Source organism: Dipodomys merriami, unplaced genomic scaffold, assembly GCF_024711535.1.
Source record: "Dipodomys merriami isolate MVZ:Mamm:240054 unplaced genomic scaffold, mDipMer1.0.p SCAF_348, whole genome shotgun sequence".
NCBI lineage: Eukaryota > Metazoa > Chordata > Mammalia > Rodentia > Heteromyidae > Dipodomys > Dipodomys merriami.
Window position 1 is genome coordinate 1,004,287 of NW_027205026.1, and position 18,364 is coordinate 1,022,650.

At 64.3% G+C, this 18,364-nt stretch overlaps 2 protein-coding genes across 2 annotated transcripts; both read left to right on the forward strand.

Annotated features, from left to right (window-relative positions):
• LOC138803784 (diphosphomevalonate decarboxylase) lies at nt 1-9,102 on the forward strand. The gene is made up of 10 exons (XM_069987866.1): nt 1-139; nt 3,152-3,222; nt 3,595-3,709; nt 3,859-4,005; nt 4,449-4,648; nt 4,873-4,947; nt 5,049-5,267; nt 5,964-6,079; nt 7,911-8,019; nt 8,559-9,102. The coding sequence occupies exons 1-10, from the start codon at nt 70-72 to the stop codon at nt 8,637-8,639; spliced, it is 1,203 nt and encodes a 400-aa protein (XP_069843967.1). The 5' UTR covers nt 1-69; the 3' UTR covers nt 8,640-9,102.
• Nucleotides 9,103-11,545: 2,443 nt separating this feature from the next.
• On the forward strand, nt 11,546-18,295 carry LOC138803785 (cytochrome b-245 light chain). Its single transcript, XM_069987867.1, has 6 exons — nt 11,546-11,678; nt 16,490-16,559; nt 16,763-16,837; nt 16,960-17,043; nt 17,471-17,552; nt 17,978-18,295. Exons 1-6 carry the CDS (start codon nt 11,621-11,623, stop codon nt 18,200-18,202), a joined length of 594 nt encoding a protein of 197 aa, XP_069843968.1. The 5' UTR covers nt 11,546-11,620; the 3' UTR covers nt 18,203-18,295.
• Nucleotides 18,296-18,364: the final 69 nt, after the last annotated feature.

Sequence of the window (18,364 nt, forward strand, 5' to 3'; positions counted from 1 at the left end):
GAGGCGGAGGAGCTCCACGGGACCGGTCTGAGACAGCTCTCGCCTCGGACGGCGGCGCGCGGCCCGGCCATGGCCTCAGGGAAGCCGCCGGTGGTGGTCACCTGCACCGCGCCGGTCAACATCGCGGTCATCAAGTACTGTGAGTGCCGCCGGCCGGCCGGGGGGGCGGGAGGGGCCTGCGGGCCCGGGCCGGGCGCGCTCCCGGGGCCGCGCCGCCGACGCTGTGCCCACGGCCCCTCCCCGACCCCGACCCCGACCCGGCGCCCACGGCCCCTCCCCGACCCGGCGCCCACGGCCCCTCCCCGACCCGGCGCCCACGGCCCCTCCCCGACCCCGACCCCGACCCGGCACCCACGGCCCCTCCCCTCCCCGACCCCGATCCCGACCCGGCACCCACGGCCCCTCCCCGACCCCGACCCCGACCCGGCACCCACGGCCCCTCCCCTCCCCGACCCCGATCCCGACCCGGCACCCACGGCCCCTCCCCGACCCCGACCCCGACCCCGACCCCGACCCGGCACCCACGGCCCCGCCCAGCACCCCGGGCTCTCACACAACACGGCAATGTTTGGCTTCTTTTTCTTTTCTTTCTTTAATTGTGAAAATACTGTACAGAGGGCAAGATAATGAGTGCATTTCTTTTTTTTTTTGGTCTGGTCGTGGGGCCTGAACTCTGGGCCTGGGCACTGTCCCTCAGCTCTTCAGCTCAAGGCTAGGACTCTACCACCTGAGCCACAGCACCACTTCCGGCTTTTTTCTTATGTGGTGCTGAGGAATCGAACCCAGGGCCTCATGCATGCAAGGCATGCCACCTTCCCAGCCCCTACGAGTGCATTTCTTATCAAGCATTGTAGCCTCCTGCTTTGTTTCCCCTTCCCATCCTCCCCCGCCCCCCCTGGCTTATTTTCTTCAGGGAGGCTCCCTGGGAGTTGCCTTGCTCTCTCAGGCAAGGCCTGACCGCGCACCCTGGAGGGTCTGGTGGTGCCCAGCTTAAGGCCGTTGCCACAAAGCCGCACACGTTCTGTGCGGGTCTGTGTGTGACAGTAGGTTTTCATACTTGGGATCCGTGCCCAACGGTGCAATTGCGAGGGCACTAGGGGGTGGTTGCAATTCATTTGCTTAAAGAACTGTCAAACTTTTCCTAGTGGCTCTGCTAGTTTGTTTCCCACCAGCCACGCTTGTGTGATCGGGGTTCCCGCCTCCCCATCAGCATCCTTTGTCACTGTCTTCTTTTTTACTTTGGTCAGTCTCCCAGGAATGTGTGTTTAACTTGTACCTAATTAATTAATCAATTGCAGGTGACAGTGACCATCTTTTTCTAGGCCTACTTGCATCCATGTAACTCTAAGTGCTGGTTCCATGTTCTAATTGAACCCTTGCTCTCTTCCTGATGCATTTCGAGAATGTGTTATATATCTAGACGCTGGTTCTTTGTAAGTTGACAACGTTCCCCCAGGGCTGAACATGCTAGGCATGCCAATAATTCCAGCTCTAGAAGGCTGGGGTAAAATCTACAGGTTTAAGGCCCTGTCTCGAAAAAAACTTAGAATAGTTTATCATTATTTTTACTTTTCAGGTCTTTCTTTAAAATCATGAATAGCTGTTGAATTTGGCTGAATGCTGTTCCTGTATCTGTTGATAAGATGGCATGATCTTTCCCCCCCTTTAGCATGTTATTGCAGTGGGCAGCATTGATTTATTTTTGAATATGAATTGGTATTCAGTTTGCTGAACTTTCCCTCTGACTCTTCTGAGCCTTTGTTTCAATTACTGTATTTTTCTTTTTCATCTTCTGTTTCTTTGTGGAAGCTTTCTCGTTTGTTACAAACATATTTGTAATTGCTGTAAGAGAAAAGAACAGAAAAAATCACCATGTAATACAGGCGGCCTCAAACTCACTATCTTCCTGTCTCAGCCTGCTGGGTGCATTGTGGGGGGGGGGGCTGATTACAGAGCCGACTGATTTCAGAGCGTCTGAATCATGGCTGTTTTAAATGCTTTTCCAGAGAATGTCTCTGGCACCTCTGAAATGGCCTCTGTTGGTGGTTCTTGTTACTGTTTGAAATCTCCCTTCTTCACAGGGGGAACACGGGATTTGGGGTGAAATCTGAAGGTTCTGCTGTGATCTAGGATTCCGTCTCATTGAAGCCACCTGGTTGTTTTTTGACACACGCTTGTGAGGGTGCTCCCTCCTCATAAGGCTGTCAGAGGCAGAAGTGCAGGCTCCACCGACAGTGGCAGCGGGTTACCCCTGACCAACAGGCTCCTGCCAACAGCCAGCAGGGCTGGGAGTGAAGCCGGGCATCCCACTGAACAGGAAGCTAGAGAGTGGTCCAGCTCCCCGGTCCAGCTCTCCCTGGTGGGAAAGCCCCAGGCTGCACAGGGCAGAAAGAGCAAGGCGGTGCCAGGGACTTCAGTCCTGCTGGGCTGCTCTGTCCTGGCTGCAGGCGGTCAGGATCAGGCCTGGCTGGGTGTGTCCAGTGGCAGGAAGAGCCATGCCAGGATCAGGGGCCCTGGGGTCTGCCCTCTCTTGCTGAGTGTCCCCTGCTGGTTTTCGTGTGACACCGGGGGCCTTGGTCATATGTGGGCTGCAAAGGGACAGGCATCGCCCTGGCCCTGGAGTGGCCTCTCGCTCCAAGGAAAACCCTCAGCCTGAGAACCACAAAGGGTACTCACTGTGTGTGTGACCTGCTCTTCTCCCCCATCCCCAGGCTCACACCAGCCCAGCTGTGTACGTGTGCGTGTGCGCGCGCACGCATGCGCTGCATGTGGGTGCGGCTTAGTGGAGCCTTTCATTGGGCTTTCTGGATAGTTGGCTGTGTTGACGTGTGAAGTGGGCAGGCATGGGCCGTTCTGAGCAGGGTGGCTTGGAGGGCAGTCAGGACCTGGACTCGGGTGGGGGACGGGCCGAGGGAAGAGGCGGCCATGAGCCACACAGCAAGTGCTCAGCAAATACAGTGAATCTGGAGCGGACAGGAAGATGAGCAGAGCAGCGACAGCAAGGCAGGGGCAATCCAGAGGGCTTCCTGAGGCAGTGGCCTGGCAGCAGCAGGAGAGCTAAGAGTGTGCACAGAATAGAAGCAGAGCGGCAGGGCCTTCAGTGGGAGCGTGTGCCTGGGGACCCCTGCCGACCTTCGGTTGCTTTTTCCAGGGGGGAAACGTGATGAGGAGCTGATTCTGCCCATCAACTCTTCTCTGAGTGTCACTCTGAGCCAGGACCAGGTGAGTGGCACAGTGAGTGGCCCCTGAGCTCTGGCCACCCTGGCGCTAGGAGGAGGCAGCCTTCCCACACGGGTGGGGCCCTGGACAGCACCCACCTTCACCTCACCCCCTGCCCCCAAAGATCCAGGGCCTCCTTGGACGGCTGTGTCTCTTCATCTAGACCTCTGGGTCCTGCCTGGGGCTGGAGCATGGGCTGTGCCCTGTGCCGTGGGGCCAGCCCACCGGCCCGGGCTTCCGGGCTGCCAGACGCAGGGCCTGCCTCAGCCCCTCATCTCCTGCAAGCGATGGCAGTGTGAGGGGATGAGCAGGAAGGGGTCCTGGTGAGCGGCGGGCCGAGCGCCGGCCTCAAGGGCCCTGGGTTTTCCTTCTCAGTTAAAAACCACCACCACGGCAGCCATCAGCACGGACTTCACAGAGGACCGGATTTGGCTGAATGGCCGGGAGGAGGATGTGGGGCAGCCGCGCCTCCAGGCCTGCCTGAGGGAGAGTAAGTGGGGGCAGCCAGGCCGCGTCTGTCTCTCTGTCCTCTGTCCTCTGCTCCCCCAAAGCCCGGCTGCAGGCTCCCTGGGAGGCTGTCCCAGAGGCCGGCAGTAGGTCTGCTGGCGGGGGTCACCCATGATCTCCTGTGTCCTGCAGTCCGCCGCCTGGCTCGGAAGCGGAGGGGAGCAGGGGACGGGGACTCGCCGCCCCTCAGCCTCAGCTACAAAGTACACGTGGCCTCCGTGAACAACTTCCCTACGGCTGCAGGCCTGGCCTCCTCCGCAGCTGGCTACGCCTGCCTCGGTGGGTGCCTGAGGGGGGGTGGAGCGTGCCTGCCTCGGTGGGTGCCGGGGGGCCGTGCCTGCCTCGGTGGGTGCCGGGGGGCGTGTCCAGCGTTGGGCGCAGAGGGGCTTCTGCTCAGAGCACCCAGGAAGCCTGTGTCGGGCGCCGGGCTCTGCTGTCTCAAGTTCGTCCTGTTCTCTGGCCGTGAAGTCTCCCCTCTGGGGCTGTTAGTTGCCAGGGCAGAGGCGGAGCTGGCGCAGTTGAAGCTGCGGTTTCCTGGCTGGCTTGCCTGGGAATCCGGTGGTGCTCCCGGCCCGGCCAGGCCGGAACACCCGGTGCTGTGAGGGGAGGGTGTGGCTGGGCTCGTGGGTGCTGAGCTGGGTGCTGGCTCCCTGCGTCTGCCCTGTTTCCTGGGGGGCCGGGGGGGCCGGCACGCTGCCTCACGTGACGCCGCTTCCGCACAGCCTATGCCCTGGCCCGAGTCTACGGGGTGGAGGGCGACCTCTCGGAGGTGGCACGCCGGGGCTCGGGCAGCGCCTGCCGGAGCCTGTACGGGGGTTTTGTGGAGTGGCAGATGGGGGAGCAGGCGGACGGCAAGGACAGTATCGCCCGGCAGCTGGCCCCCGAGGGGCACTGGCCCCAGCTCCGAGTCCTCGTCCTCGTGGTAAGGGGCCTGGCTGTGGCCCGGTGGGTGGCTGTCTGTCCAGCCGTTAGGGCCAGGACTGAGGAGGGGGAGATGGCCCCACAGGGCTCAGTGGTCAGGAGTCTCCCCCAAAGTCAGAAGGCCCTGACTCCGCCCCCAGCTGTCAGAAGGGGGAGGGCCCATATGTGGGCTGGGGCGGGGCTTGACGGCCCCCCTGCAGCCAGCCGGCACCGTCTCATGTCCAGGTGAGTGCTGAGAAGAAGCTGACAGGCAGCACGGTGGGCATGCAGACCAGCGTGGAGACCAGTGCCCTGCTCAAGGTAGGAGATTGCCAGGCTCTGCCCCTGTGCTCTGGCTGGGCTCTGACGTGGGACCCAAGCTGTAATGAGCATGGCCCCTGGAAAACAGCTGCGCCTTGCAGTTCCGGGCTGAGTCGGTGGTGCCGGCGCGCATGAGGGAGATGGCCCGCTGCATCCAGGACCGCGACTTCCAGCGCTTCGCCCAGCTGACCATGAAGGACAGCAACCAGTTCCACGCCACCTGCCTGGACACCTTCCCGCCCATATCCTACCTCAGCGACACCTCCAGGCGCATTATCCAGCTGGTGCACGCCTTCAACGCCTACTGTGGGCAGACCAAGGTACTGCGTCGCGGAGGGCGCCGGCAGGCTGCGGGCGGGGCCCTGGAAGGCATGGGCCTGCACCTGCCACTCATAAACTGGAGGCTGTGGAGCAGGCCTGCGTTCTGTCTACAGACCACTGGTGTCCTGAGGCACAGCACATGCGCCCTTCCCACACTGCCAGCGCAGCCCTGGACAGAAGAAAAAATTTCTTCTGCCGGCTTTTGCATTATTATTATTAAGTAGCTTTATGAAGAGATTACAGTTGCATACATCAAATTGGTCAATTCTGTGGTGTTTTGGTTTTGGTCACGGGGTTTGAACTCTGGGTCTGGACGCTGTCCCTGAGCTCTTCAGCTCAAGGCGAGCGCTCTACCACTTGAGTCACAGCACCACTTCAGGTTTTCTGGTGGTTTGTTGAAGATAAGAGTCTCATGGCCTTTCCCGCCTGGGCTGGTTTTGAACCGCAACCCTCAGGTCTCAGTCTCCTGAGTAGCTAGGACGACAGGCGTGAGCCACCGGCACCTGGCTTCTGTGGGGTTTTGTTTCCTGGCTCCATACACTGCTGCGTGATGCCCTCAGTCAAGCCTCGCTGCCTCGTCCTGGTCTGCGGGCATGGGTGACTTGTGACGCTGCTCGCTCTAGTTTGGCCATGCGGGGAGACCTCATTTTCCCCTGGCAGATGGGGCTCTCAGCTGGGAATGCTGTGGATTCCAGGTGGCGTACACATTTGACGCGGGCCCCAATGCTGTGGTCTTCACCCTGGATGACACCGTGGCTGAGTTTGTGGCTGCTGTGAAGCACAGCTTTCCCCCTGCTGCCAACGGAGACAGGTGAGTGTGGGACCACTGCTGTGTCGCGGCCCGCCTGGAAGCCACAGGTGCGCCTGCGCCCAGGCCCTCTTCCTCCAAGAGTCAGGACCCCTGCGCCCCCCCCCCCAAACGACCTTAGTGTTCCTTAGGAAATGCACATAGTGTGAGGAGTGCTTGGTCTGTCTCTATAGAGCTCTGTCTCTATCTCCCCTGAGCTCCCTCTGTCTCTATCTCCCCTGAGATCCCTCTGTCTCTATCTCCCCTGAGCTCCTTCTCTGTCTCTATCTCTATCTCCACTGAGCTCTCTCTGTCTCTATCTCTATCTCCACTGAGCTCTCTCTGTCTCTGTCTCTATCTCCCCTGAGCTCCCTGTCTCTATCTCCCCTGAGATCCCTCTCTGTCTCTATCTCTATCTCCACTGAGCTCTCTCTGTCTCTATCTCCACTGAGCTCTCTCTGTCTCTGTCTCTATCTCCACTGAGCTCTCTCTGTCTCTATCTCCACTGAGCTCTCTCTGTCTCTGTCTCTATCTCCACTGAGCTCTCTCTGTTTCTATATCTCCGCTGAGCTCTGTCTCTGTCTCTATCTCCGCTGAGCTCTCTCTGTCTCTATCTCCACTGAGCTCCCTCTCTGTCTCTATCCCTGCTGAGCTCTCTCTGTCTCTATCTCCGCTGAGCTCTCTCTGTCTCTATCTCTACTGAGCTCCCTCTGTCTCTATCTCCGCTGAGCTCCCTCTCTGTCTCTATCTCCGCTGAGCTCTCTGTCTCTGTCTCTATCTACGCTGAGCTCTCTCTGTCTCTATCTACGCTGAGCTCTTTCTGTCTCTATCTCCTCTGAGCTCTCTGTCTCTATCTCTGCTGAGCTCCCTCTCTGTCTCTATCTCCACTGAGCTCTCTCTGTCTCTGTCTCTGTCTCCACTGAGCTCTCTCTGTCTCTATCTCCGCTGAGCTCTCTCTGTCTCTATCTCCGCTGAGCTCTCTCTGTCTCTATCTCCGCTGAGCTCCCTCTCTGTCTCTATCTCCGCTGAGCTTCCTCTCTGTCTCTATCTCCGCTGAGCTCTCTCTGTCTCTATCTCCGCTGAGCTCTCTCTGTCTCCATCTCCGCTGAGCTCTCTCTGTCCCCATCTCCGCTGAGCTCCCTCTCTGTCTCTATCTCGGCTGAGTTCTCTCTGTCTCTATCTCCGCTGAGCTCTCTCTGTCTCTATCTCCGCTGAGCTCCCTCTGTCTCTATCTCTGCTGAGCTCTCTCTGTCTCTATCTCCGCTGAGCTCTCTCTGTCTCCATCTCCGCTGAGCTCCCTCTCTGTATCTCCGCTGAGCTCTCTCTGTCTCTATCTCTGCTGAGCTCTCTCTGTCTCCATCTCCGCTGAGCTCTCTCTGTCTCCATCTCCGCTGAGCTCCCTCTCTGTCTCTATCTCGGCTGAGTTCTCTCTGTCTCCATCTCCGCTGAGCTCCCTCTCTGTCTCTATCTCTGCTGAGCTCCCTCTGTCTCTATCTACGCTGAGCTCTCTCTGTCTCTATCTCCACTGAGTTCTCTCTGTCTCTATCTCCGCTGAGCTCCCTCTATGTCTCTATCTCCGCTGAGCTCCCTCTGTCTCTATCTACGCTGAGCTCTCTCTCTATCTCCGCTGAGCTCTCTCTGTCTCTATCTCCGCTGAGCTCCCTCTATGTGTCTATCTCTGCTGAGCTCTCTCTCTGTCTCTATCTCCGCTGAGCTCCCTCTGTCTCTATCTCCGCTGAGCTCCCTCTATGTCTCTATCTCCACTGAGCTCTCTCTGCCTCTGCCTCTTTCTCTGCAAGCTGTGTTAGTGTAGCATGCGCCCGGAGTCACAGTGGCCTGCCTTGTTTTGTGCCAGGTTTCTGAAGGGCTTGCCGGTGACGCCGGTCCCCCTCTCTGAAGAGCTGAAAGCTGCGCTGGCTGGGGACCCCACCCCTGGGGGTGTGCAGTACATCATCGTCACTCAGGTGAGGCCCGGGGCCCCCTGCCCACCTGTGTGTCTTGGAGGTGTGCCCCCTGCCCCCGGCGCACCTCAGGCGGGCGATGGGATGCTGCCAGGGCGGCAGCACGCTGCCCTCTGTCCTGGGGACGTGTGGCTTGTCCACGTGGAGCTGTGGAGGGACATGGACGGTGGTGTGGCAGGAGCTTCTGGGTGGGTCTGGAGTTGTCGGGCACAGCCGTGCCTCCATGGCAGGCAGGCCCCTGCGTCCTGCCCTGTCCTGCAGAGTGGCCCATCCCAAGCGCTCACGCCTGCTCCCCACACCAGGCTGTGTGCTTGGGTCTGCTGCTCCTCTATCTCTGCGGCCTGCGGTGCACCCCAGGGCCAGGGCACAGGCCCTTGGCTGGCTGAGTCATCTCAGCCTGCATAAGCAGGGTATGGCTATCACCGTCCAGGTGGGTGCACTAACATGTCCTGCTGAAGACCCTCGGCCCGTCCAGGTCGAGGAAGCTGCGGGCAGGGCCACTGCTGTCACCTGATGATTGACCCTGCTTTCTCTACCTCCAGGTGGGGCCTGGGCCTCAAGTCCTAGATGACCCCCATGCTCACCTCTTGGGATCGGATGGCCTCCCAAAGCAGGCCTCTTGACCTGCCCCCCCTCGGACTCCATCCTCCTCCCCGCCCCCCCGTCCCCCAGCCTGGGGACCACAGGGCCAGCGTGACAGCGTGTTGTGCTGTGCTGTGCTGTGGGGCCCAGTGGGGCTCACTGGCTCCTCCAGGCTGGGATCAGCCTGGTGGTATCCGGGGGCCCAGGAAGTGCCTCAATTTTCCTAGTACTTCACAAGATGGGCGTTGGGGCCCAGACAGCTGGTGAGGGGCCCTCTCCGTGTTCCCCAGCAAGCTTACCAGGGAGTCACTGCCTCCCGAGCAGTGTGTGCTGCATGAGCCCATCCTGTGGCCCTCAGGAAGCTGGCCACGGGCCTGGAGGACTCAGGCCAGCGGTGGGGATTGGGTGTTTCTTCATAGAAAGGCCGTGGCCTCTCGCTGTGAGGGCGGGTGCAGTGTGGGAGCTGGGCCTTGGTGGCCGCAGGAATAAACTGTTGACACAGTTGAGCCGTCTTGCTTCTTCAGCCAGTGCCTAGGCCCCTGATCTGAGCGGCAAGCAGTGCGCAGCAGGGCAGGGGCACAGCCCTTTGTTCTCTGGCTCCCTGAGGCCGGGCTGGCCCTGGTCCTGGGGTCCAGTGTGCTCAGTCTGGGGTCCTGATCCACCTAGTGGCTCCCATGGAGTCGGCCGGCTCTTCTCCTTCCTAAGCCTGCACCCAGGACCTCGTCATCCTGGGCTGCCGCTGCTTCCCCTCCCCACCCCAGCGTGGCTGCCAGGTGAGCCCTGGGCAGTGGGGGTCAGCAGCTCACAGCACTTGGTTCTCTCTGCTTCCTGGGGTTTCCTGGCCTTGACTCATGTGGTCTGAGAGGCCATCCCCGGCTGGCGGGCCCAGAGGGGTCCGGAGTAGGCTGGTCCTGTACGGGCCTTGGAGCTAGCACCACTGAGCAGAGGCCCAGGCGTCCCTGGGCAGTGAGCACCACCCGCCTGCCCCCGGTGCTGGGCTTTGGGAAGCTCTGGAGAGGCCTGGGCCCAGGGTCACTTCCTGCCCCTGTTCCGCCCAGCTCACGTGGGCTTAGGCCGTCCCAGGGATGCCCACCGCCGGGGCTTTGGGCCACCAAACCCACTCCTCAGCAAGCTGGGTGGGGAGCTGGGGAGGGCAGCCTGGGTGGGGAGCCTGGGTGGGGAGCTGGGGAGGGCAGCCTGGGTGGTGGAGCTGGGGGAGGGCAGCCTGGGTGGGCAGCCTGGGTGGGGAGCTGGGAAGGGCAGCCTGGGTGGGCAGCCTGGGTGGTGGAGCTGGGGAGGGCAGCCTGGGTGGGGAGCTGGGGAGGGCAGCCTGGGGGAGGGCAGCCTGGGTGGGGAGCTGGGGAGGGCAGCCTGGGGGAGGGCAGCCTGGGTGGGGAGCCTGGGTGGGGAGCTGGGGAGGGCAGCCTGGGTGGGGAGCCTGGGTGGGGAGCTGGGGAGGGCAGCCTGGGTGGTGGAGCTGGGGGAGGGCAGCCTGGGTGGGGAGCCTGGGGGAGGGCAGCCTGGGTGGGGAGCCTGGGGGAGGGCAGCCTGGGTGGGGAGCTGGGGAGGGCAGCCTGGGTGGGGAGCCTGAGTGGGGAGCCTGGGAGGGCAGCCTGGGTGGGGAGCTGGGGAGGGCAGCCTGGGTGGGGAGCCTGGGTGGGGAGCTGGGGAGGGCAGCCTGGGTGGGGAGCTGGGGAGGGCAGCCTGGGTGGGGAGCTGGGGAGGGCAGCCTGGGTGGGGAGCTGGGGAGGGCAGCCTGGGGGAGGGCAGCCTGGGTGGGGAGCCTGGGGGAGGGCAGCCTGGGTGGTGGATCTGGGGAGGGCAGCCTGGGTGGGCAGCCTGGGTGGTGGAGCTGGGGAGGGCAGCCTGGGTGGGCAGCCTGGGTGGGGAGCCTGGGTGGGGAGCTGGGGAGGGCAGCCTGGGGGAGGGCAGCCTGGGTGGGGAGCTGGGGAGGGCAGCCTGGGTGGGGAGCTGGGGAGGGCAGCCTGGGTGGTGGATCTGGGGAGGGCAGCCTGGGTGGGCAGCCTGGGTGGTGGAGCTGGGGAGGGCAGCCTGGGTGGGGAGCCTGGGTGGGGAGCTGGGCAGGGCAGCCTGGGTGGGGAGCCTGGGTGGGGAGCTGGGGAGGGCAGCCTGGGTGGGGAGCCTGGGTGGGGAGCTGGGGAGGGCAGCCTGGGTGGGCAGCCTGGGTGGTGGAGCTGGGGAGGGCAGCCTGGGTGGGCAGCCTGGGTGGTGGAGCTGGGGAGGGCAGCCTGGGTGGTGGAGCTGGGGGAGGGCAGCCTGGGTGGGGAGCTGGGGAGGGCAGCCTGGGTGGGGAGCCTGGGTGGTGGAGCTGGGGAGGGCAGCCTGGGTGGGGAGCTGGGGAGGGCAGCCTGGGTGGGGAGCTGGGGAGGGCAGCCTGGGTGGGGAGCTGGGGAGGGCAGCCTGGGTGGGGAGCTGGGGAGGGCAGCCTGGGTGGGCAGCCTGGGTGGGGAGCTGGGGAGGGCAGCCTGGGTGGGGAGCTGGGGAGGGCAGCCTGGGTGGGGAGCTGGGGAGGGCAGCCTGGGTGGGGAGCCTGGGTGGGGAGCTGGGGAGGGCAGCCTGGGTGGGGAGCTGGGGAGGGCAGCCTGGGTGGGCAGCCTGGGTGGGGAGCTGGGGAGGGCAGCCTGGGTGGGGAGCCTGGGTGGGGAGCTGGGGAGGGCAGCCTGGGTGAAGGTCCCCAAGTGGTCCAACAGGAGTGGGGCCTCCCCTGCAGTCTTCCTTTCTCGGGGATGGGGCGGGGCGACGCGGGCGGGCGGTTGCGGTGGGCGGGGGGACGCGGGTGGGCGGGGCGACGGCGGGCGGGGGGACACGGGTGGGCGGGGCGGAGGGGCCGCCGGGCGCTCCCCAGTCCAGGGTGGGCGGGGCCGCGGTGGGCGGGGCGGGTGGGCGGGGCGACGGCGGGCGGGGGGACACGGGTGGGCGGGGCGGAGGGGCCGCCGGGCGCTCCGCAGTCTGCGGGCTTCCCCAGTCCAGGGCGGGCGGTCGCGGTGTCCGGGCCCGCAGCATGGGGCAGATCGAGTGGGCCATGTGGGCCAACGAGCAGGCGCTGGCGTCCGGCCTGAGTGAGTGCAGGGCCGCCGGGCGGGCTGGGCGGGGGAGGGCCAGGGCCGGCCCCGGGCGGAGCGGGCGGAGCGGCAGCGCGGCAGCGCGGCTCCGGGCCTGTGCGCTCCCCGCCCGTCCCGAGCCCCCTCGGCTCCCTGCACTTCCCCTTCTCCGACCTCGGCCGAGGAGGAAGTTGCAGCCAGCAGAGGCCTTTTCCCCGGTCGTTTCCGGGGACTCTCTGCCCCGCCCCCAGGGGGCCTCCTCCCAGGGTCCTCCGCGGCCCGGGACTGGGGGGCCCCGGGCCTCCTCCCAGGGTCCTCCGCGGCCCGGGACTGGGGGCCTGGCCTGGGCCTCCTCCCAGGGTCCTCCGCGGCCCGGGACTGGGGGGCCCCGGGCCTCCTCCCAGGGTCCTCCGCGGCCCGGGACTGGGGGGCCCTGAGCCTCCTCCCAGGGTCCTCCGCGGCCCGGGACTGGGGGGCCCTGGGCTTGGGGCTACCAGGGACCCCTCAGGCTTGGAGCCAGTGCGCATGGGCCCCAGACCGGGAAGTGGGCCCCGGCTGGGAGCGGCCCGCGCGCAGCCCGGGGTCTGGTATTTCACCAGTCTGGGCCGCCACACTGGCTTTGGGGTGAGAGCGGGGCGGTTCCACTCCACCCTGGCCTGGCTGCAGCAGGTCCTGTGCTGCAGAGAGACGCGGGGACCTGAGCCTGAGGCCGGGCCTGGCCGGGTCTGCCGTGCTGTGGGCCCCCAGGTGGGGTGCCCCCCGGAGGGACCTGAACTAGTTGTGGGGTGCAGGTGCGCCATACTCACCAGGCTGGTGGCAGGGGCTGTGGGAGAACTCCCAGACTTGCGCTTCAAGCCTCCTTTGGGGCTGCGCCCTGCGGTGTGATCTGTGCCCTGCCGCAGCCTCCTCTCCTGTGCTGCCGAGCGGCTGCCACACTGCACCGGTTTAGGCCAGGCTCTCCTCTCCATGCCCCCTCCGTGCCTCCCCCCCAAGTGCCCTCCAGGAGGTAGGGGCAGCGCTGCGCCCAGCGCGTCTCTGGTGCGGTGCCCGGCTGGCACGCACCTCAAGTCCAGCGTGGAGGCCTTCGGCATCGGAGGCTGCTCCTGGGAGGCCTGCCGCACAAAATCCGTGCTCCCCAACCTCGTTCGCCCTGGGAAGTGCCTTGCGCCCCATCCAGCGTGCCCTCTCCCGGCTTTAGACATAGTAGTTCCCACTCCCCTCCCTTCCCTCTCCTTTTCTTTTTTTTCTTTTCTCTCTTCTTTCTTTTAGCCCAGACTAGCCTCCAGCACACCACCCTCCTGCCTCCGCCTCTCCCTCGCGCTGCGGGCTCAGGCATGTGCCCCTGTGCCCGGATCACAAACCTATTTCTATTTCTGACTATTTGAGTCCCTTTCTGCCCTCCTGTCTTCCCAGTGTGCCCCAGGACCTTTGCTGAAGCTGTGTCTTCTGCAGAGTTCCAAGTCTGACTCCTTTATCTCTTAACTCAGATGACGCCTGCTTGGAAATATCCTTCTAGAGCATCCCGCCGGCCCCCTTGGTCACGTTCCTCTGCTCAGGCCCACTGCTGTCTGGAGCTGGCTTGTCTCCTGGGGCTGTGCCCTCAGTCTTGTCCCCTCTGTGCCCCTGCAGAGACCCTGCCCTGTGATGTGCTAGAAGATTCCTCAGGCACCCCGTCCCAAGCTGGGGTCAGGGGTGTCTTTGCCCTTGGAAGCAAAACCGAGGCTGAGCGTGGGACCACTCTGGGTGCTGAGTGAGCACGCCAGGAGGCTCCCCCCCCGTCCCCCCTCATCCACATGAGTCTACGTGAGTGCGGGCTGAAGAAGTTAATGTGTAGTGAGCTCAGAGCCAGGGACAGAAAGGCAGCCGGGCATGGCAAGTCAGGCTCCGGAGCCGAGGTCTCCGCATCCCCGGGACCGGGCTCCGAGTCTTAGTTCTGCAGAGGAGTTAGCAGCCGGGCTGGGAGGTGGCCTGAGCAGGAGCGCCCTGGAGCCCCTCCCCTCCAGCTGCCGGGAGCCGCCAGGGAGGTCGGCCCACTGCCGGGACAGGGTGGGAAGGATCACAAACGCCAAGCCCCGGTTTGGCGTGGTACTGGCTTGACCTGCAGGTGAAGAAATCAAGGCAAATCAGACCAGGGTGAGGCAAGTTCAGGACCCAGCACAAACGAGTGAAGCTTGCGTTTGGGGGCACAGATCAACACAGGAAGGAAACATGCCCTGTGGGTGTGCCCCACACACAGCGTTTGGGGAAGTAAAACCCTGTGAGGGGTGAGAGCGCACCGGCCAGGCCTCGTGAGCACGTCTGAACTGGTCAAGGGAAAAGAGGAACAAAACTCCACAGCAGGAATGGGACTCGGGACGTGAGTTCATGGAGAATAGCTACTAGTAACACCAGGGAAGTCCTTCCCAGGGCCGGGGAGATGAGGGAAGTGGGGCTGAGGCCTGTGGCCAGCAGCTCGGATGTGGGGATTTCCACACACAAGTTGTGTGGACACTGTACAGGAAGAAGCAGCGTGTGCCGGTCACAGGAAGATCCAGAGGAGAGTCGGATACGCGGGGAGGCTGTGCGGGGCGGGGCGGGAAGTGAAGAGCTCAGGCAAGGAAAGTCCTTCTCAGGACACTGGACAACGAATTCATTAAAGAGGGGAAGAAAGCCTTACAGCTGTAACCGCAGCTCCTGGACGTGAAGGTCAGAAGGGCCGGCTACAAGCCAGACTCGGTAAAAAGTCTGTGAGACCCTCTGGGCGGATGGCAGGCGTGTTTGGTGGTGTGTGCCTGTCATCCCGCTGCTGTGGAAGAGAGAGAGAAGTATCGGGTGCCGGCAGCCCTGGCTCAACAAGCCAGAGCAGAAAGGTCTAGGAGCAAGGCAAGGCTCTGAGTTCAAAACCCCAGATCCACCAAAATGTAAAAATAAAGATAAAAGTGCCATTTGCGAAAGAAGAACTAGGAAGAGATCTTGTTCCAGATGTAGGAAGATGGAAGAAACAACCAATTACCAATTTCAGGAATCTTGATTTGATTCATGATTAAAAGAAAGGATAGGGGCTGGGAAGGTGGCTCAGTGGTAGAGCGCTTGCCTTGCATGCATGAGGCCCTGGGTTCCATTCCTCAGCACCACATAAGCAGAAAAAGCTGGAAGTGGTGCTTGGCTCCAGTGGTAGAGCACTAGCCTTGAGCTGAAGAGCTGAGGGACAGCGCCCAGGCCCAGAGTTCAGGCCCCATGACTGGGAAAAAAAAAATAAATAAAAGAAAGGCTATACCTGAGTCCAGTGTGAAGGTTCAACCTGTAACTCCAGACTAGGGAGGCTGAAGCAGGGGATCCTAAGTTCGAGGCCAGCCTGAGCGACATAGTGAGACCCTGTCTCCAAAACAGAACAAGCTCAAAGGCTGTTCCTGGGCTGGGATGTAACTCAGTGGCAAAGACCTTGCCTAGCAAGGGTGATGCTGTGGATTCCTGGGTCAGCTGGGAAAACTCATAGGAGCTCACTGACGGAAGTCAGCTCCCTACCGCGTACCTCTGTGCCCACCACGCCCTCTGTGCCCACCATGCCCTCTGCTGCACACCATGCCCTCTGCCCACCGCACCCTGTGTCCACCACGCCCTCTGTGCCCACCACGCCCTCTGTGCTCTGTGCCCATCGTGCCCTCTGCCCACCACGCCCTCTGTACTCTGTGCCCATCGTGCCCTCTGCCCACCGCACCCTGTGTCCACCACACCCTCTGTGCCCACCATGCCCTCTCTGCCCGCCACGCCCTCTGTCCACCATGCCCTCTGCCCACCACGCCCTCTGCCCACCACGCTCTCTGTGCCCACCACGCCCCCCTCTGTGCTCTGTGCCCATCGTGCCCTCTGCCCACCACGCCCTCTGCCCGCTGCACCCTCTGCCCACCACACCCTCTGTGCCCACCACGCCCTCTGTGCTCTGTGCCCACCGCGCCCTCTGCCCACCATGCCCTCTGCCCACCGCACCCTGTGTCTACCATGCCCTCTGTACTCTGTGCCCATCGTGCCCTCTGCCCACCACGCCCTCTGTGCCCACCACGCCCTCTGTGCTCTGTGCCCACCGCACCCTTTGTCCACCACGCCCTCTGCCCACCACGCCCTCTGTGCCCACCACGCCCTCTGTGCCCACCACGCCCTCTGTGCTCTGTGCCCATCGTGCCCTCTGCCCACCACGCCCTCTGTGCCCATTGTATCTGAGCAATGGCCCAAGTGCAGCAGGTGTCTGGAAGTGACTTGGTCTCTGGGGAGTCTGGCCGCTCATGAATCAGGCTCGTGGCCCCCAGGAGACTCATTGCAGGATGGGAGGAGCTCGTTAGAATGTAGCCACGGCCTAGCTTCCATCCCCGCCCGAGGAAGGGCTCGGGAAAGTCAGCCCCGCCATCAGGAGGCAGGAAGGCCACCGGAGAATGCGGACAAGGAAAGCTGGGACGTCCTAGCTGGGCACTCGCTGCGGGGCCCCGTGCCCACGCCGAGGGGTGGAGTAGGGGCAGGACCGCGGGGCGGCGCTGCGGCCAGGGCTGCCGGGCCCCGTGCCCACGCCGAGGGGTGGAGTAGGGGCAGGACCGCGGGGCGGCGCTGCGGCCAGGGGTGCAGGCGATGATGGGCGGCCGGCCAGGCCCCCCCCCAGCGGCCCCACCCCGCCAGCCTCGGGTCTCTGCCCGCCTCCCTCCTTGCTTTGTCCTCCTTCCGCCTCCCTCCTGGGCCCCCCGCCCCGGCCCTCATGGCCTGGAGCCGCAGCAGGCGGAGGCGGGGAGGTGACGCGACCCGGGGGTCTTCCCGGGTCGGGTAGCCGCGGCAGGCGCCGCTGACCGCCTCCTGTCCGTTCACAGTCCTCATCGCCGGGGGCATCGTGGCCACTGCCGGGCGCTTTGCCCAGTGGTATTTTGGCGCCTATTCCATGTATCCTTTTACTGGAGACCCGGGGCCCGAGGCTGGGGCTGGGGGGCGGGAGGGCGGCGCCCGCACGCGGGGCTGAGGCCGGGCCGGGCCTGCGGAGCCGCGTGCCGCCCGTGCACGCTGGACGTCGGCACCCGTTTCCATCAGCACGAGGGCCTTGCCGGCGGCCAGGCCCAGTGGGGTTGCGCCTTAACCGAGCCCTGCAGCGCGGCCGGGGTGTTCATCTGCCTGCTGGAGTACCCCCGGGGGAAGAGGAAAAGGGGCTCCACCATGGAGCGCTGGTGAGTCCCGAGGGGCAGAGGCCAGGCCGGCCTTGCAGGAGCGGCCGGGGCACCCCGAGCGGGGCCTGGGCACCGGGAGGAGAAGGGCCGAGCTGGCTCACCGCCCGCCTCCCTCTGTCTAGTGGACAGAAGTACGTGACCGCCGTGGTGAAGCTGTTGGGGCCGCTCACCAGGAACTACTACGTCCGGGCTGCCTTGCACTTCCTGTGAGTCTCGGGGAGGCGGGGGGGGGGGGGTGGCCGCCCCCGTGGAGCGGAGCGGGGCTCCGGCAGACCCCCTCCGGGACGCTTTCCTAACAAAGCCCAGATCCCAGGCCGCGGAGGGGCCCAGACCCAATCCCAAAGCGCAGACCTGAGCTGGAACAGCGTCGGGGCGGCCGCCTGCGTGGCTCCCACTGCCCTCTCCAGCGTCCGGCAGGCTCTGTCTGGCCACGCCGGTGCCCCACGCGGCCACGGCTCTGAGACTCCCCCAGCATGGTGTCCGGGGCCCCGGAGTCAAGCCGCACGGTCTGGCCTGTCCCAAGGCCTGGGGCCCCACGGCTCCCGAACACTTCCAGCGGCTGCCCAGGGTGCGGGGCTGGGGCCGCCGCTTCTGGTGGCTCTGCTGCACTTGCTCCCTCCTGTCCTCCCCCAGGCTGTCTGTGCCCGCGGGCTTCCTGCTGGCCACCATCCTGGGGACAGCCTGTTTGGCCATCGCAAGTGTCATCTACCTGCTGGTGAGTGGCGGAGGCTGGGCCGGAGCCCTGGGGTGACCGTGGTGTGCGGCCACAGGGGCTGCAGCCCACCCGCCCTGTGCTGGACGCGGGAGGAAGCTGCGAGGTCGCGCCCTCCGGCCCTGGGGAAGAGGCCCCGGGCCCTGTCCTAGTGTTAGGCCCTCAGTCCCTGGGAGGACACAGGGCTCCACCCGCATGGCCTCCAGGGGGTTCTTCCGCGCGTCCCGCGCCGCGCCCTGGGCTCCTGTTGCTGAGCCGCTGGGGCTCGAGGTCCGCGCCGTGGAGACCATGCTGTGTGGCTTCAGGCCGTCCTCAGCCTCCGAGTCCCCCGTCTGTCTCAGCGATTTGGGGCCTCTGCTGGTGTGGGTCCCCCAGGGAGGCGGGGGTGCAGGCGTGCAGGGTGCTTTGCAGCCCTTCTGCGCCCCTAGGCAGCCGTCCGAGGTGAGCAGTGGACTCCCATTGAGCCCAAGCCCAAGGAGCGGCCGCAGGTGGGCGGCACCATCAAGCAGCCGCCCAGCAACCCTCCGCCCAGGCCCCCGGCGGAAGCCCGCAAGAAGCCCACGGAGGGGGGAGAGGCCGCGGCCGCGGCGGCAGCAGGAGGAGGAGGAGGCCCCCAAGTCAACCCCATTCCTGTGACAGACGAGGTGGTGTGACCTGGGCATCCCACCCGGAAGCCGCCCGCAGTGCCTACGGCTGGCCGCCAGGGGCAGCAGCGCACACCTCAATAAATGCAGGAGGATTCCTGGGCTCTGGCTCTTCCTGGGGGGGCAGGGGGGCACCCCAGCATCACTGGGACGTGGTGGTGTGTTTCATAT